Source organism: Oncorhynchus clarkii, chromosome 6 (genome assembly GCF_045791955.1).
Source record: "Oncorhynchus clarkii lewisi isolate Uvic-CL-2024 chromosome 6, UVic_Ocla_1.0, whole genome shotgun sequence".
Lineage (NCBI taxonomy): Eukaryota > Metazoa > Chordata > Actinopteri > Salmoniformes > Salmonidae > Oncorhynchus > Oncorhynchus clarkii.
In genome coordinates, this window is record NC_092152.1 from 85,472,119 (window position 1) to 85,490,525 (window position 18,407).

The following is an 18,407-nucleotide window of genomic DNA, read 5'->3' on the forward strand; positions in this document are numbered from 1 at the left end:
GTACATATACCCCCCTCCCAAGATAATGAAATAGTAAAGTACATATACCCCCCTCCCAAGATAATGACATAGTACATATACCCCCCTCCCAAGATAATGAAATAGTACATATACCCCCCTCCCAAGATAATGAAATAGTAAAGTACATATACCCCCCTCCCAAGATAATGACATAGTAAAGTACATATACCCCCTCCCAAGATAATGACATAGTACATATACCCCCCTCCCAAGATAATGAAATAGTACATATACCCCCCTCCCAAAAAGGCTTCAGTACTTTGCAGTATTTTACACCACTGACTATTTGCATGCTATTTGAATCAAGCACACTGTCCTACCGCCGCGCATGCGTGTGGTGTCCACCGAAACTTGGCGTGCGTCGATGCTGTATATGAGCTCAGGCGAAGGAACTGAGTGAGGCAGTTTTATAGTTGCGCGCCTCAGACATGGACGGGACAGAGAGGAGTCGGAAGAGCTGCGCTGAGACGGATCAGGCGCGACAGCCCATGATGGAACTCAATGGAAAGGATAAGAGTGACTCGCCGTCAGATAGAGTCACGCTTAAAAAAGAAATCGGACTCCTCAGCGCGTGTGCCATTATTATTGGTGAGAAAAATAAACAGCGTTTATTATAGCCTACTTCTTATGATGTGAACACAGTGGCTTTTGAAAGAGTAGCAAGGTTGTGGAAATGTGGTTGACTGGCTCACGGTCTATTGAGGATTAAAGGAGAGTAGTATGGACTCTTATCTGGTTTCTGTTCTTCCGCTTCATTCAGACACGCGGATTTGGTTCTAGTAGTATGGACTCTTATCTGGTTTATGTTCTTCCGCTACATTCAGACATGCGGATTTGGTTCTAGTAGTATAGACTCTTATCTGGTTTCTGTTCTTCCGCTACATTCAGACATGCGGATTTGGTTCTAGTTGTGTCGTTGACATCCCGTTGTTTAGCCTACGCTGTTACAGATATATAATTGTCCACGGAGAAATCAACTAACTATGTGCCGTAACATTACGCACAGACACGTTTAGTGGTTGATGAAGTCTAATCGTTACCACTGAGGCTATAGTTTGAATGGTAACGTTACCTGCTTCTGAATATCAGAGTATCTCTGAATGGGCTACAAGTTCTGGCCGACGTAAGGGAAACCTCCTGACGATGTTGCATCATATGAGAGGTGTAAGTACGGGACTTCAGGGCTACTCTACTGTTACAGACAATGCTTACGTGGCTGGATATCTCTCCGCTGATCTCAACGTGGTGCTTGGCCAAGTCGACCAAGTCGACCAAGTCGACCAGGCAGCGTGCTGTATAACACGCCGGCGGACTTTATGAATGGTCCCCTGATCTGGAGGGATACCTACTTAGCTGTTGGCGCTTTAAACCCATACGGTCTCTGATAAACGTTAAAGGTCTTTGTTGATCAAATATCATATTTAGGTGTATTATTTTAAAAGTATCCTAATGTTATTGAAACACGTATTATTCCACACTTTAGACATTGTATTTATCATTGAACACATTTTTCCACTTATCTACATTTTGTTGTTACAGCCACAATTTATATGGATTTAAATATTTTTTTTTCTCACCCATCTACACACAATACCACCGCAATGACATTTTCTCAGATTTATTGAAAATGAAATACAGAAATATTTACATTTTATGTAAGTATTCACACCCCTAATACTTTGTAGAAGCACCTTTGGCGGCAATTACAGCTTTGAGTCATCTAGGGTATTTCTATCAGTTGTGAGTCATCTTGGTTGTCTGTATCAGCTTTGCACATCTAGATTTGGGGATTTTCTCTCATTTTTCTTTGCAGATTTTCTCAAGCTCTGTTATTAAGTTAGATGGGGAGTGGTGGTGAACAGCAATCTTCAAGTCTTTCCATGGATTTTCAATGGGATTCAAGTCTGGGCTTTGGCAAGGCCACTCACGTTCACTCACTACAGAACACCCTCTCTCCACTACAGAACACCCTCTCTCCACTACAGAACACCCTCTATCCACTACAGAACCCTCTCTCCACTACAGAACACCCTCTCTCCACTACAGAACACCCTCTCTCCACTACAGAACACCTCTCCCCTCTACAGAACACCATCCTCCCCCCCTCCCCCTCTACAGAACACCCTCTCCACTACAGAACACCATCCTCCCCCCCTCCGCCACTACAGAACACCATCCTCCCCCCCTCCCCCACTACAGAACACCTCTCCCCTCTACAGAACACCATCCTCCCCCCCTCCCCCACTACAGAACACCTCTCCCCTCTACAGAACACCATCCTCCCCCCCTCCCCCTCTACAGAACACCCTCTCCACTACAGAACACCATCCTCCCCCCTCCGCCACTACAGAACACCATCCTCCCCCCCTCCCCCACTACAGAACACCTCTCCCCTCTACAGAACACCATCCTCCCCCCCTCCCCCACTACAGAACACCTCTCCCCTCTACAGAACACCATCCTCCCCCCCTCCCCCTCTACAGAACACCCTCTCCACTACAGAACACCATCCTCCCCCCCTCCGCCACTACAGAACACCATCCTCCCCCCCTCCCCCACTACAGAACACCTCTCCCCTCTACAGAACACCATCCTCCCCCCTCCCCCTCTACAGAACACCCTCTCCACTACAGAACACCATCCTCCCCCCCTCCGCCACTACAGAACACCATCCTCCCCCCCTCCCCCACTACAGAACACCTCTCCCCTCTACAGAACACCATCCTCCCCCCCTCCCCCTCTACAGAACACCCTCTCCACTACAGAACACCATCCTCCCCCCTCCGCCACTACAGAACACCATCCTCCCCCCCTCCGCCACTACAGAACACCCTCCTCCCCCCCTCCGCCACTACAGAACACCTCTCCCCTCTACAGAACACCCTCCTCCCCCCTCCCCCACTACAGAACACCTCTCCCCTCCACAGAACACCCTCTCCACTATAGAACACCCCTCTCCACTAAAGAAAACCCTCTCCACTACAGAACACCATCCTCCCCCCCCCTCCACCACTACAGAACACCATCCTCCCCTCTACAGAACACCTCTCCCCTCTACAGAACACCATCCTCCCCCCCTCCCCATCCACAGAACACCCCCCCCCCCCCCTCCACAGAACACCCTCCTCCCCCCCTCCGCCACTACAGAACACCTCTCCCCTCTACAGAACACCCTCTCCACCCCATTGTGTGACAGACTGGCCAGACTCCTTTTAATTCAGAGTAGAGCTTGTCACAGTTCATGTTTTGTCTGCTTGCCAAGATACTTCTGAGTATTGTGAAAGTGGTATGTTGACCCCTATTTCTGAGTAGTGGATTTATGCCACGTTCTGGTCCACTATATAATCCCCTGTTCCACCCACTCTACTTATTCCCCTTTACCTCAGCTAATCACATGGCTGGTGTTTACTGGCTGGAGGGGATTTACTAACCCAACATTGGGAGCGGTTTTATATTTTTTTATCTTTACATTATCTGGGAAGGATATCTTTTGGACAAGGGCAAGTGCATTATGGGTAGTGTCTCAGTGCTCCTAATACAGTAGCACCATTCATGAAGGACAGTGTCTCAGTGCTCCTAGTGCTCCTAAGACAGTAGCACCATGCATTAAGGACAGTGTCTCAGTGCTCCTAATACAGTAGCACCATGCATTAAGGACAGTGTCTCAGTGCTCCTAGTGCTCCTAATACAGTAGCACCATGCATTAAGGACAGTGTCTCAGTGCTCCTAATACAGTAGCACCATGCATTAAGGACAGTGTCCCAGTGCTCCTAGTGTTCCTAATACAGTAGCACCATGCATTAAGGACAGTGTCCCAGTGCTCCTAGTGCTCCTAATACAGTATAACCATGCATTAAGGACAGTGTCTCAGTGCTCCTAATACAGTAGCACCATGCATTAAGGACAGTGTCCCAGTGCTCCTAGTGCTCCTAATACAGTAGAACCATGCATTAAGGACAGTGTCTCAGTGCTCCTAATACAGTAGCACCATGCATTAAGGACAGTGTCTCAGTGCTCCTAATACAGTAGCACCATACAGCCCGGGATCGAACCAGGGGTCTGTAGTGACGCCTTAGACTGCTGCGCCACTCGCAAACAAAATTAAGTTCTCTCTGTGATACTGGTTTCAGAAGGCAGACTGTAAAGGTCACTACTCTCTCTCTGTCCGTTCTGTAAACAGATTGGACCTAAGAACCTCTTCTCTACTGAAAACCTCTTCTAATGCAACTGTAATGCAGAAGGCAGAATGCAGGAGAGCAGTGTCATGTGACTCTCCTCTCTCTCTCTCTCTCTCCATCTCCGTAGCAGATATACAGGTCAACCTTTCCCTTCTCTGATTGAAGGGCCTCATCTTCGAAGTCAGAGGCAGGAAGTGGTGTAGCATGCTTGTGCTTGAACAGGAAGCTATGATTACAGAATGTAGTTTAACCCTATAGGCTGTGATGTGAATCTATAGGCTTCGCCCGCCTCTACCCAGGCTCAGCTAGCATCCACTCATTCACCTCCTCCTCATCTGAAGGCTCCCCAGCCATCAGATCTGAGCCAGGCTCCCCAGCCATCAGTACTATAGACATCAGATCTGAGCCAGACTCCCCAGCCATCAGTACTATAGACATCAGATCTGAGCCAGGCTCCCCAGCCGTCAGTACTATAGACATCCGATCTGAGCCAGGCTCCCCAGCCATCAGTACTATAGACATCAGATCTGAGCCAGGCTCCCCAGCCATCAGTACTATAGACATCAGGTCTGAGCCAGGTTCCCCAGCCATCAGTACTATAGACATCAGATCTGAGCCAGGCTCCCCAGCTATCAGATCTGAGCCAGGCTCCCCAGCCATCAGTACTATAGACATCAGATCTGAGCCAGGCTCCCCAGCCATCAGTACTATAGACATCAGGTCTGAGCCAGGCTCCCCAGCTATCAGATCTGAGCCAGGCTCCCCAGCCATCAGTACTATAGCCATCAGATCTGAGGCAGGCTCCCCAGCCATCAGATCTGAGCCAGGCTCCCCAGCCATCAGTACTATAGACATCAGATCTGAGCCAAGCGTTTGTGGGTCACCCATTAAATCCCCACTCCGATGCAACAATTTGTGATGACACACAAACAAAACACAAGAGCGTTATGTAACATCCTCCCCTCTCCTCCCTCTCCTCCCCGTTCCTCCCTCTCCTCCCTCTCCTCCCCTCTCCTCCCCGTTCCTCCCCGTTCCTCCTCTCTCCTCCCCGTTCCTCCCTCTCCTCCCCGCTCCTCCCCTCTCCTCTCCTCCCCGTTCCTCCCCTCTCCTCCCCGTTCCTCCCCTCTCCTCCCCTCTCCTCTCCTCTCCTCCCCTCTCCTCCCCTCTCCTCTCCTCCCCGTTCCTCCCCTCTCCTCCTCTCTCCTCTCCTCCCCATTCCTCCCCTCTCCTCTCCCCCTTCTCCTCTCCTCCCCGTTCCTCCCCTCTCCTCCCCGTTCCTCCCTCTCCTCCCCGTTTCTCCCCTCTCCTCCCCTCTCCTCCCCTCCCCGTTCCTCCCTCTCCTCCCCGTTCCTCCCCTCTCCTCCCCTCTCCTCCCCTCCCCTTCGTCCCCTCTCCTCCCATCTCCTCTCCTCCCCTCTCCTCCCTCCCCTCCCCATTCCTCCCCTCTCCTCCCTCTCCTCCCGCTCCTCCCTCTCCTCCCCGTTCCTCCCCTCTCCACTCCTCCCCATTCCTCCCCTCTCCTCCCTCTCCTCCCTCTCCTCCCCATTCCTCCCCTCTCTCTCCTCCCCTCTCTTCCCCATTCCTCCCCTCTCCTCCCCTCTCTTCCCCATTCCTCCCCTCTCCTCCCCTCTCCTCCCCTCTCCTCCCTCTCCTCCCTCTCCTCACCGTACTCTCTCCAGATCAGAAGTGACAGGAGGAAATCTACTGTTCAGAGTTATTTCACTGGAGCATCATTACATTTACAGAGCTGTTTGTTTCCAGAGAGGCGCTGTGATGGATGGCGTGCTTCGCTGGGCCTCGTTGGAGCTCAGAGCCCTCGCTGTCTCACATCAGACAAACTGTTTACAGTGGGATGACTACCAATTAGACCCCCCCCCCCCCCCCCCATTATCCACTTACTTCTTCTCTTGTTCTGTTCTTTAAAACTTCCCTCTGAAATGGCCGGTGATGCCTGTGTCACAAATGGTACCCTGTTCCCTATGTAGTGCACTACATTTGACCTGAGCACTATGGGCCCTATATAATGAATAGGGTGCCATTTGGGAGACATTGGATGTCTTGCCGGGGTCTTTGCTTTGACAGCTGTTGTTGGATCAGATGAGGATGTTGTGGACGTGGAAGGGATGGGTACCTCAGCCAGCCTCAGACACAGAGCCAGGGTTACACAGTGTAGTAGCAGACCTCAGTGTTAGTCCAGGGTTACACAGTGTAGTAGCAGACCTTAGTGTTAGTCCAGGGTTACGTAGTGTAGTAGCAGACCTCAGTGTTAGTCCAGGGTTACACAGTGTAGTAGCAGACCTCAGTGTTAGTCCAGGGTTACACAGTGTAGTAACATACCTCAGTGTTAGCCAGGGTTACACAGTGTAGTAGCAGACCTCAGTGTTAGTCCAGGGTTACACAGTGTAGTATCAGACCTCAGTGTTAGTCAGGGTTACACAGTGTAGTAACAGACCTCAGTGTTAGCCAGGGTTACACAGTGTAGTAGCAGACCTCAGACACAGAGCCAGGGTTACACAGTGTAGTAGCAGACCTCAGTGTTAGTCAGGGTTACGTAGTGTAGTAACAGACCTCAGTGTTAGTCAGGGTTACACAGTGTAGTAACAGACCTCAGTGTTAGCCAGGGTTACACAGTGTAGTAACAGACCTCAGTGTTAGCCAGGGTTACACAGTGTAGTAGCAGACCTCAGTGTTAGTCAGGGTTACGTAGTGTAGTAACAGACCTCAGTGTTAGTCAGGGTTACATAGTGTAGTAACAGACCTCAGTGTTAGTCAGGGTTACGTAGTGTAGTAACAGACCTCAGTGTTAGTCCAGGGTTACACAGTGTAGTAACAGACCTCAGTGTTAGTCCATGGTTACACAGTGTAGTAGCAGACCTCAGTGTTAGTCACGGTTACGTAGTGTAGTAACAGACCTCAGTGTTAGCCAGGGTTACACAGTGTAGTAACAGACCTCAGTGTTAGTCAGGGTTACGTAGTGTAGTAACAGACCTCAGTGTTAGTCAGGGTTACATAGTGTAGTAACAGACCTCAGTGTTAGTCAGGGTTACACAGTGTAGTAACAGACCTCAGTGTTAGTCCAGGGTTACACAGTGTAGTACAGACCTCAGTGTTAGCCAGGGTTACGTAGTGTAGTAACAGACCTCAGTGTTAGTCAGGGTTACGTTGTGTAGTAACAGACCCCAGTGTTAGCCAGGGTTACGTAGTGTAGTAACAGACCCCAGTGTTAGTCCAGGGTTACACAGTGTAGTAACAGACCTCAGTGTTAGTCAGGGTTACGTAGTGTAGTAACAGACCCCAGTGTCAGTCCACGGTTACACAGTGTAGTAACAGACCTCAGTGTTAGTCCAGGGTTACGTAGTGTAGTAACAGACCTCAGTGTTAGCCAGTAGTAACAGTCCAGTTCACTGACCCTGTAGAACAGAGACTAGGACCTGGGAAACAGCACCAGAGACTAGGACATGGGAAACAGCACCAGAGACTAGGACATGGGAAACAGCACCAGAGACTAGGACATGGGAAACAGCACCAGAGACTAGGACATGGGAAACAGCACCAGAGACTAGGACATGGGAAACAGCACCAGAGACTAGGACATTGGAAACAGCACCAGAGACTAGGACATTGGAAACAGCACCAGAGACTAGGACATTTCAGGTCACTGTGGATGTAACCCAGATCTGAAACAGCTGTGTGATGACTAGGGGGGTGGGGGTTGTTTAGAACAGAAAACAGATTTTTGTTATGATAAACAACCCCACAACTATAAACAAAAAACAAGTGCACAAGACTGGGAGGTTGTTGAAGACCAACTATTAAATCAAATCTAAGTTTATTTGTCACATGCGCCGAATACAACAGGTGTGGACCTCACAGTGAAATGCTTACTGACAGGCTCTGTGTGTGTGTGTGTGTGTGTGTGTGTGTGTGTGTAGTGTGTGTGTGTGTAGTGTGTGTGTGTGTGTGTAGTGTGTGTGTGTGTGTGTGTGTGTGTGTAGTGTGTGTGTGTATTGTGTGTGTGTGTGTGTGTGTGTGTGTGTGTGTGTGTGTAGTGTGTGTGTGTGTGTGTAGTGTGTAGTGTGTAGTGTGTAGTGTGTAGTGTGTGTGTGTGTGTGTGTGTGTGTGTGTGTGTGTGTGTGTGTGTGTAGGTAAGTAAAGAAATAAAACAACAGTAGAAAGACATTTGAAAAAAGAATAGCAGGGCTCTATACAGACACCTGTTAGTAGCAGGGCTCTATACAGACACCTGTTAGTAGCAGGGCTCTATACAGACACCTGTTAGTAGCAAGGCTCTATACAGACACCTGTTAGTCTAGAGTTGATATGAATGTATTTCTCCTCCCTCACATCAAGGGGACAGGACTGGGAGGTTGTTGAAGACCACAGGAAACTACTACACTCGATACTAATGTATCTGTCTGTCTCTCTTGTTCTCCAGGTAACATCATTGGTTCGGGGATATTCATCTCTCCTAAGGGTGTTTTGGAGCACGCTGGTTCGGTGGGTCTGTCCCTCATCGTATGGGTGTGCGGAGGGGGTATCTGCGCCCTGGGGTCCATGTGTTACGCTGAGCTGGGCGTCACCATTCCCAAGTCAGGAGGAGACTATTCCTACGTCACAGAGATATTCGGAGGACTGGTGGGGTACGTGTCTATTTTATGTCCACAATCCTAATTAGGGAACAACCCAGAAACTTTCCCAGAATTCCCAGGTTTTTTCAGAAATGTCCAGGGCCCGTCTCAGAGTAGAAGGGAAGAAATTCTTTCCAAAACACGATATATACATTTTCAGAAATGTTGGTTAATTGACCATTAAAACACATCTAGTGAAAGATGTAGAGCTACTATTGTTTCATCTGACCACAACATGGACTAGTGAGAGGACTGGCAGGATTAATCTGACCACAACATGGACTAGTGAGAGGACTGGCAGGATTCATCTGACCACAACATGGACTAGTGAGAGGACTGGCAGGATTAATCTGACCACAACATGGACTAGTGAGAGGACTGGCAGGATTAATCTGACCACAACATGGACTAGTGAGAGGACTGACAGGATTCATCTGACCACAACATGGACTAGTGAGAGGACTGGCAGGATTCATCTGACCACAACATGGACTAGTGAGAGGACTGGCAGGATTCATCTGACCACAACATGGACTAGTGAGAGGACTGGCAGGATTCATCTGACCACAACATGGACTAGTGAGAGGACTGGCAGGATTAATCTGACCACAACATGGACTAGTGAGAGGACTGACAGGATTAATCTGACCACAACATGGACTAGTGAGAGGACTGGCAGGATTAATCTGACCACAACATGGACTAGTGAAAAGACTGGCAGGATTAATCTGACCACAACATGGACTAGTGAGAGGATCTGCAGAGAAGAATGGGAGAAACTCCCCAAATACAGGTGTGCCAAGCTTGTAGCGTCATACCCAAGAAGACTGGAGGCTGTAAATGTTGCCAAAGGTGCTTCAACAAAGTACTGAGTAAAAGGTCTGAATACTGATGGAAATGTGATATTTCCGGTTTTGAATTTTTTTATTAATTTGCTCAAATTTCTAAAAACCTGTTTTTGCTGTGTTATTATGAGGTATTGTGTGTAGATGTTTTTAAATCAATTTTAGAATGAGGCTGTAATGTAACAAAATATGGTAAAAGTCCAGGGGTCTGAACACCTCCCGAAGGCCCTGTCTACAAAATGGGTTTTCTTTTCAGACATTTAAGCAACTTTTGGAACAATGTTCTAGGAGTTTCAGATTTTTTTTTGTTAATGAATTTGCCGGTTAAGGCTGAATTGATTCCTATTGTTGGAGCGACATAGCCCTCTATTTCCCCCCTATTTGCCCCCTATTTCCCCCCTATTTGCCCCCTATGGCTCTCCCCTTTTCATCAGCTGGATCTTGGCTCTCCCCTTTTCATCAGCTGGATCTTGGCTCTCCCCTTTTCATCAGCTGGTTCTTGGCTCTCCCCTTTTCATCAGCTGGATCTTGGCTCTCCCCTTTTCATCAGCTGGATCTTGGCTCTCCCCTTTTCATCAGCTGGATCTTGGCTCTCCCCTTTTCATCAGCTGGATCTTGGCTCTCCCCTTTCCATCAGCTGGATCTTGGCTCTCCCCTTTTCATCAGCTGGTTCTTGGCTCTCCCCTTTTCATCAGCTGGATCTTGGCTCTCCCCTTTTCATCAGCTGGATCTTGGCTCTCCCCTTTTCATCAGCTGGATCTTGGCTCTCCCCTTTTCATCAGCTGGTTCTTGGCTCTCTCCTTTCCATCAGCTGGATCTTGGCTCTCTCCTTTTCATCAGCTGGTTTAGAACGTTTGCTCTTTCGGTCAACAGGACCACATATCACAGGCTCCAACAGGACTAGGTATCACAGGCTCCAACAGGACTAGGTATCACAGGCTCCAACAGGACTAGGCATCACAGGCTCCAACAGGACTAGGTATCACAGGCTCCAACAGGACTAGGTATCACAGGCTCCAACAGGACCAGGTATCACAGGCTCCAACAGGACTAGGTATCACAGGCTCCAACAGGACCAGGTATCACAGGCTCCAACAGGACCAGGTATCACAGGCTCCAACAGGACTAGGTATCACAGGCTCCAACAGGACCAGGTATCATAGGCTACAACAGGACCAGGTATCACAGGCTCCAACAGGACCAGGTATCACAGGCTTCAACAGGACCAGGTATCACAGGCTACAACAGGACCAGGTATCACAGGCTCCAACAGGACTAGGTATCACAGGCTCCAACAGGACCAGAGATCACAGGCTCCAACAGGACCAGACATCACAGGCTCCAACAGGACCAGATATCACAGGCTCCAACAGGACCAGGTATCACAGGCTCCAACAGGACCAGATATCACAGGCTCCAACAGGACCAGGTATCACAGGCTCCAACAGGACCAGGTATCACAGGCTCCAACAGGACCAGACATCACAGGCTCCAACAGGACCAGATATCACAGGCTCCAACAGGACCAGGTATCACAGGCTCCAACAGGACCAGGTATCACAGGCTCCAACAGGACCAGACATCACAGGCTCCAACAGGACCAGACATCACAGGCTCCAACAGGACCAGGTATCACAGGCTCCAACAGGACCAGGTATCATAGGCTACAACAGGACCAGGTATCATAGGCTCCAACAGGACCAGACATCACAGGCTCCAACAGGACCAGACATCACAGGCTCCAACAGGACCAGGTATCACAGGCTCCAACAGGACCAGGTATCATAGGCTACAACAGGACCAGGTATCACAGGCTCCAACAGGACCAGGTATCATAGGCTACAACAGGACCAGGTATCATAGGCTACAACAGGACCAGGTATCACAGGCTCCAACAGGACCAGGTATCACAGGCTCCAACAGGACCAGGTATCACAGGCTCCAACAGGACTAGGTATCACAGGCTCCAACAGGATCAGAGATCACAGGCTCCAACAGGACCAGACATCACAGGCTCCAACAGGACCAGGTATCACAGGCTCCAACAGGACTAGGTATCACAGGCTCCAACAGGACCAGAGATCACAGGCTCCAACAGGACCAGACATCACAGGCTCCAACAGGACCAGACATCACAGGCTCCAACAGGACCAGACATCACAGGCTCCAACAGGACCAGACATCACAGGCTCCAACAGGACCAGATATCACAGGCTCCAACAGGACCAGACATCACAGGCTCCAACAGGACCAGACATCACAGGCTCCAACAGGACCAGACATCACAGGCTCCAACAGGACCAGATATCACAGGCTCCAACAGGACCAGATATCACAGCCTCCAACAGGACCAGACATCACAGGCTCCAACAGGACCAGATATCACAGTCTCCAACAGGACCAGATATCACAGGCTCCAACAGGACCAGACATCACAGGCTCCAACAGGACCAGACATCACAGGCTCCAACAGGACCAGACATCACAGGCTCCAACAGGACCAGACATCACAGGCTCCAACAGGACCAGGTATCACAGGCTCCAACAGGACCAGACATCACAAGCTCCAACAGGACCACATATCACAGGCTCCAACAGGACCAGGTATCACAGGCTCCAACGGGACCAGAGATCACAGGCTCCAACAGGACCAGACATCACAGGCTCCAACAGGACCAGACATCACAGGCTCCAACAGGACCAGACATCACCCTGATGCTCATTTTGTTAACAGGAGCCAACATGGCTGCCATAGAATGTTATTAAATGCATCATGATGCAGAAACCTCAATGTCCCAACTCTCTAGATGGCAAGATGGCGCCGACAGAAACGGTCGCCTCGCTTCTAGTCCTTAGCAAACTATGCAGTATTTAGATTTTTTTTGTGCATTATTTCCTACATTGTCAGCCCAGAAAATCTCAAGTCTTATTACATACAGCCGGGAAGGACTATTGGATATCAGAGAGATGTCAACTAACCAGCACTACAACCAGGAATACGGCTTTCCCGAAGTGGATCCTTCGTCCGAACGATCCAAGAGGTTAAGCCAAAACAAAGTTGCCGCAGGAGAGGTAGACAGAGCGGCCTTCTGGTCAGGCTTCTGAGGCGCGAACCTCTTCTGAGTATTTTACTTGCTAATGTCCCCAGTCTCCAGAACACAAGGCAGATGGAATTAGGGCTAGTTGCTTTCCAGAGAGACCCTTCAGATTGTAACATACTCTGTTTCATGGAAACATGGCTCTTTGGGGACATGCTGTCCAAGTTGATACAGCCACCGGATTCTTTGTGCATCCGCGCTGACAGGAATAAACATCTCTCATGGAAGAAGAAAGGCGGTGGTGTATGTTTCATGATTAACGACTCATGGTGTAATTGTAACAACATACAGGAACTCAAGTCTTTCTGTTCACCAGACCTAGAATTCCTCACAATCAAATGCTGTCCGTATTATCTCCCAAGAGAATTCTCATCAGTTATTATGACTGGCTGGCAAAATCACTGCTACTCTAACTTACGCGATGCGTACAAGGCCCTCCCCCGTCCTCCGTTCGGCAAATCTGACCATGACTCCATTTTGCTTCTCCCCTCCTATAGGCAGAAACTGAAACAAGGATGTACCTGTGACTAGGAACATGCAACGCTGATCTGACCAATCAGAATCAACCCTTCAAGATTGTTTTGATCACGTGGACTGGGACGTGTCCCGGGCAGCCTCAGAGAATAATATAGATTTATACGCTGATTCAGTGAGTGAGTTTTATAAGGAAGTGCATAGGAGATGTTGTTCCCACCGTGACTATTATAACCTACCCTACCCAGAAACTGTGGATAGATGGTGGAATTCGCAAAAAACTGAAAGCGCGAACCACCGCATTTAACCACAGGAAGATGACCGGGAATTTGGCCGAATACAAACAGTGCAGTTATTCCCTCCGCAAGGCAATCAGACAAGCGAAACGTCAGTATATGGACAAAGAGTTGCAATTCAATGGCTCAGACACAAGACATATGTGGCAGGGTCTACAGGCAACCAAAAACTACAGAAAGAAAATCAGCCACGTCCTTGACTCGTCTCTCAAACCACATCGTGATGACAGAAGTGAGCGCAATGGATAGTCATTTAGTTCAGTTACCTTTGCCTTCTTCAGGAACAATGGTGGCCATCTTGAAGCATGTGGGGACAGCAGACTCGGATAGGGAGAGATTGAATATGTTCGTAAACACACCAGCCTGCTGGTCTGGGCCGGCAGCCTTGCGAGGGTTAACACGTTTATTTCACATTAAATAATGCTCATGTTAAACGTTTGAGTGTTTTATTGTATTTTGTAGTTAGGATCTAGTCCCCTGTGTGTATATAATGTTACTCCTTCTGATCTAAATAACTGGTCTTAGATCAGTACTCAGAGGGAGAGGGAGACCATCTGATCTAAATAACTGGTCTTAGATCAGTACTCAGGGGGGAGAGAGACCGTCTGATCTAAATAACTGGTCTTAGATCAGTACTCAGGGGGGAGAGAGACCGTCTAATCTAAATAACTGGTCTTAGATCAGTACTCAGGGGGGGGGGCATCTGATCTAAACAACTGGTCTTAGATCAGTACTCAGGGGGAGAGAGAGACCGTCTGATCTAAATAACTGGTCTTAGATCAGTACTCGGGGGGAGAGAGACCATCTGATCTAAATAACTGATCTTAGATCAGTACTCAGGGGGGAGAGAGACCATCTAATCTAAATAACTGGTCTTAGATCAGTACTCAGGGGGAGAGAGAGACCGTCTGATCTAAATAACTGGTCTTAGATCAGTACTCAGGGGGAGAGAGACCGTCTGATCTAAATAACTGATCTTAGATCAGTACTCAGGGGGGAGAGAGACCGTCTGATCTATATAACTGGTCTTAGATCAGTACTCAGGGGGGGGCATCTGATCTAAACAACTGGTCTTAGATCAGTACTCAGGGGGAGAGAGAGACCGTCTGATCTAAATAACTCGTCTTAGATCAGTACTCAGGGGGGAGAGAGACCGTCTGATCTAAACAACTGGTCTTAGATCAGTACTCAGGGGGAGAGAGACCATCTGATCTAAATAACTGGTCTTAGATTAGTACTCAGGGGGGAGCATCTGATCTAAACAACTGGTCTTAGATCAGTACTCAGGGGGAGAGAGAGACCGTCTGATCTAAATAACTCGTCTTAGATCAGTACTCAGGGGGGAGAGAGACCGTCTGATCTAAACAACTGGTCTTAGATCAGTACTCAGGGGGAGAGAGACCATCTGATCTAAATAACTGGTCTTAGATCAGTACTCAGGGGGAGAGAGACCGTCTGATCTAAATAACTGATCTTAGATCAGTACTCAGGGGGGAGAGAGACCGTCTGATCTAAACAACTGGTCTTAGATCAGTACTCAGGGGGAGAGAGACCATCTAATCTAAATAACTGGTCTTAGATCAGTACTCAGGGGGAGAGAGACCGTCTGATCTAAATAACTGGTCTCAGATCAGTACTCAGGGGGAGAGAGACCGTCTGATCTATATAACTGGTCTTAGATCAGTACTCAGGGGGGCGATAGAGACTGTCTGATCTATATAACTGGTCTTAGATCAGTACTCAGGGGGGAGAGAGACCGTCTGAATACGGCCACAGATCCTGGTCCTTCCTTCGTTCCTCCTCTACATGTTGACCTGTAATCATGTACAAAGAAGGCTGTGTTTTAATGTGTAAAGTGGATTAGATATAAATCGTACTGGTCGTCCCCATGATACTCGTTACAAGTGAGAGTCCACAAAGATGTCACTTAGGTCTCCGAGGCAGGAGACTCTCGGAGTTCATGAAAAGGTCAAATAAGTCATTGAGTTTGCCCAGCACTCTCCACAGCTGCCGTTCAATATAAACAATGTACAAGTCTACAGTCTATACAGCATATTTTGACTGCGTCACCCTGACTGTCTACATACACATATAAATATATATAGTTTTAACAGTATATGTGCTGTCTTCCTATAGGTTCCTGCTCCTATGGAGCGCGGTTCTCATCATGTACCCCACCACCCTGGCTGTCATAGCTCTCACCTTCTCCAACTATGTCCTGCAGCCGGCCTTCCAGAACTGTGTCCCTCCATACTTGGCCACCAGGCTTCTCTCCACCATCTGCATATGTAAGTCCAGTATAATAAACACTATTTAGTTGTGGTATACTACAATAATGACTATTTAGTAGTAGTACTATAGTACAATAATGACTATTTAGTAGTAGTACTATAGTACAATAATGACTATTTAGTAGTAGTACTATAGTACAATAATGACTATTTAGTAGTAGTACTATAGTACAATAATGACTATTTAGTAGTAGTACTACAGTACAATAATGACTATTTAGTAGTAGTACTATAGTACAATAATGACTATTTAGAAGTAGTACTATAGTAAAATAATTACTATTTAGTAGTAGTACTATAGTACAATAATGACTATTTAGTAGTAGTACTATAGTACAATAATGACTATTTAGTAGTAGTACTATAGTACAATAATGACTATTTAGTAGTAGTACTATACTACAATAATGACTATTTAGTAGTAGTACTATAGTACAATAATGACTATTTAGTAGTAGTACTATAGTACAATAATGACTATTTAGTAGTAGTACTATAGTACAATAATGACTATTTAGTAGTAGTACTACAGTACAATAATGACTATTTAGTAGTAGTACTATAGTACAATAATGACTATTTAGAAGTAGTACTATAGTAAAATAATTACTATTTAGTAGTAGTACTATAGTACAATAATGACTATTTAGTAGTAGTACTATAGTACAATAATGACTATTTAGTAGTAGTACTATAGTACAATAATGACTATTTAGTAGTAGTACTATACTACAATAATGACTATTTAGTAGTAGTACTATAGTACAATAATGACTATTTAGTAGTAGTACTATAGTACAATAATGACTATTTAGTAGTAGTACTATAGTACAATAATGACTATTTAGTAGTAGTACTATAGTACAATAATGACTATTTAGTAGTAGTACTATAGTACAATAATGACTATTTAGTAGTAGTACTACAGTACAATAATGACTATTTAGTAGTAGTACTATAGTACAATAATGACTATTTAGTAGTAGTACTATAGTACAATAATGACTATTTAGTAGTAGTACTATAGTACAATAATGACTATTTAGTAGTAGTACTATAGTACAATAATGACTATTTAGTAGTAGTACTACAGTACAATAATGACTATTTAGTAGTAGTACTATAGTACAATAATGACTATTTAGAAGTAGTACTATAGTAAAATAATTACTATTTAGTAGTAGTACTATAGTACAATAATGACTATTTAGTAGTAGTACTATAGTACAATAATTACTATTTAGTAGTAGTACTATAGTACAATAATGACTATTTAGTAGTAGTACTATACTACAATAATGACTATTTAGTAGTAGTACTATAGTACAATAATGACTATTTAGTAGTAGTACTATAGTACAATAATGACTATTTAGTAGTAGTACTATAGTACAATAATGACTATTTAGTAGTAGAACTATAGTACAATAATGACTATTTAGTAGTAGTACTATAGTACAATAATGACTATTTAGTAGTAGTACTATAGTACAATAATGACTATTTAGTAGTAGTACTATAGTACAATAATGACTATTTAGTAGTAGTACTACAGTACAATAATGACTATTTAGTAGTAGTACTATAGTATAATAATGACTATTTAGTAGTAGTACTATAGTACAATAATGACTATTTAGTAGTAGTACTATAGTACAATAATGACTATTTAGTAGTAGTACTATAGTACAATAATGACTATTTAGTAGTAGTACTACAGTACAATAATGACTATTTAGTAGTAGTACTATAGTACAATAATGACTATTTAGTAGTAGTACTATAGTAAAATAATTACTATTTAGTAGTAGTACTATAGTACAATAATGACTATTTAGTAGTAGTACTACAGTACAATAACTATTTAGTAGTAGTAGTATAGTACAATACTGACTATTTAGTAGTAGTACTATAGTACAATAATGACTATTTAGTAGTAGTAATAGTATAGTACAGTAATTACTATTTAGTAGTAGTATAGTACAATAATGACTATTTAGTAGTAGTACTATAGTACAATAATGACTATTTAGTAGTAGTCAGGCTGTAGTGTCATCATATCTAATGAGGACTGAGGTCCGTATCGGTAGTCAGGGTGTAGTGTCATCATATCTAATGAGGACTGAGGTCCGTATCGGTAGTCAGGCTGTAGTGTCATCATATCTAATGAGGACTGAGGTCCGTATCGGTAGTCAGGGTGTAGTGTCATCATATCTAATGAGGACTGAGGTCCGTATCGGTAGTTAGGGTGTAGTGTCATCATATCTAATGAGGACTGAGGTCCGTATCGGTAGTCAGGGTGTAGTGTCATCATATCTAATGAGGACTGAGGTCCGTATCGGTAGTCAGGGTGTAGTGTCATCATATCTAATGAGGACTGAGGTCCGTATCGGTAGTCAGGGTGTAGTGTCATCATATCTAATGAGGACTGAGGTCCGTATCCGTAGTCAGGGTGTAGTGTCATCATATCTAATGAGGACTGAGGTCCGTATCGGTAGTCAGGGTGTAGTGTCATCATATCTAATGAGGACTGAGGTCCGTATCGGTAGTCAGGGTGTAGTGTCATCATATCTAAT

At 46.0% G+C, this 18,407-nt stretch overlaps 1 protein-coding gene across 1 annotated transcript in view; it reads left to right on the forward strand.

Annotated features, from left to right (window-relative positions):
- The first annotated feature begins 409 nt into the window (after positions 1–409).
- LOC139412270 (asc-type amino acid transporter 1-like) overlaps positions 410–18,407 on the forward strand; it is an 88,318-nt gene continuing 70,320 nt past the window's right edge. Inside the window, exons 1-3 of the mRNA XM_071159111.1 lie at positions 410–609; positions 8,635–8,839; positions 15,677–15,828. Coding sequence (XP_071015212.1) covers positions 450–609; positions 8,635–8,839; positions 15,677–15,828 — 517 coding nt within the window. The 5' untranslated portion in view covers positions 410–449. The remainder of the gene's footprint in view (positions 610–8,634; positions 8,840–15,676; positions 15,829–18,407) is intronic.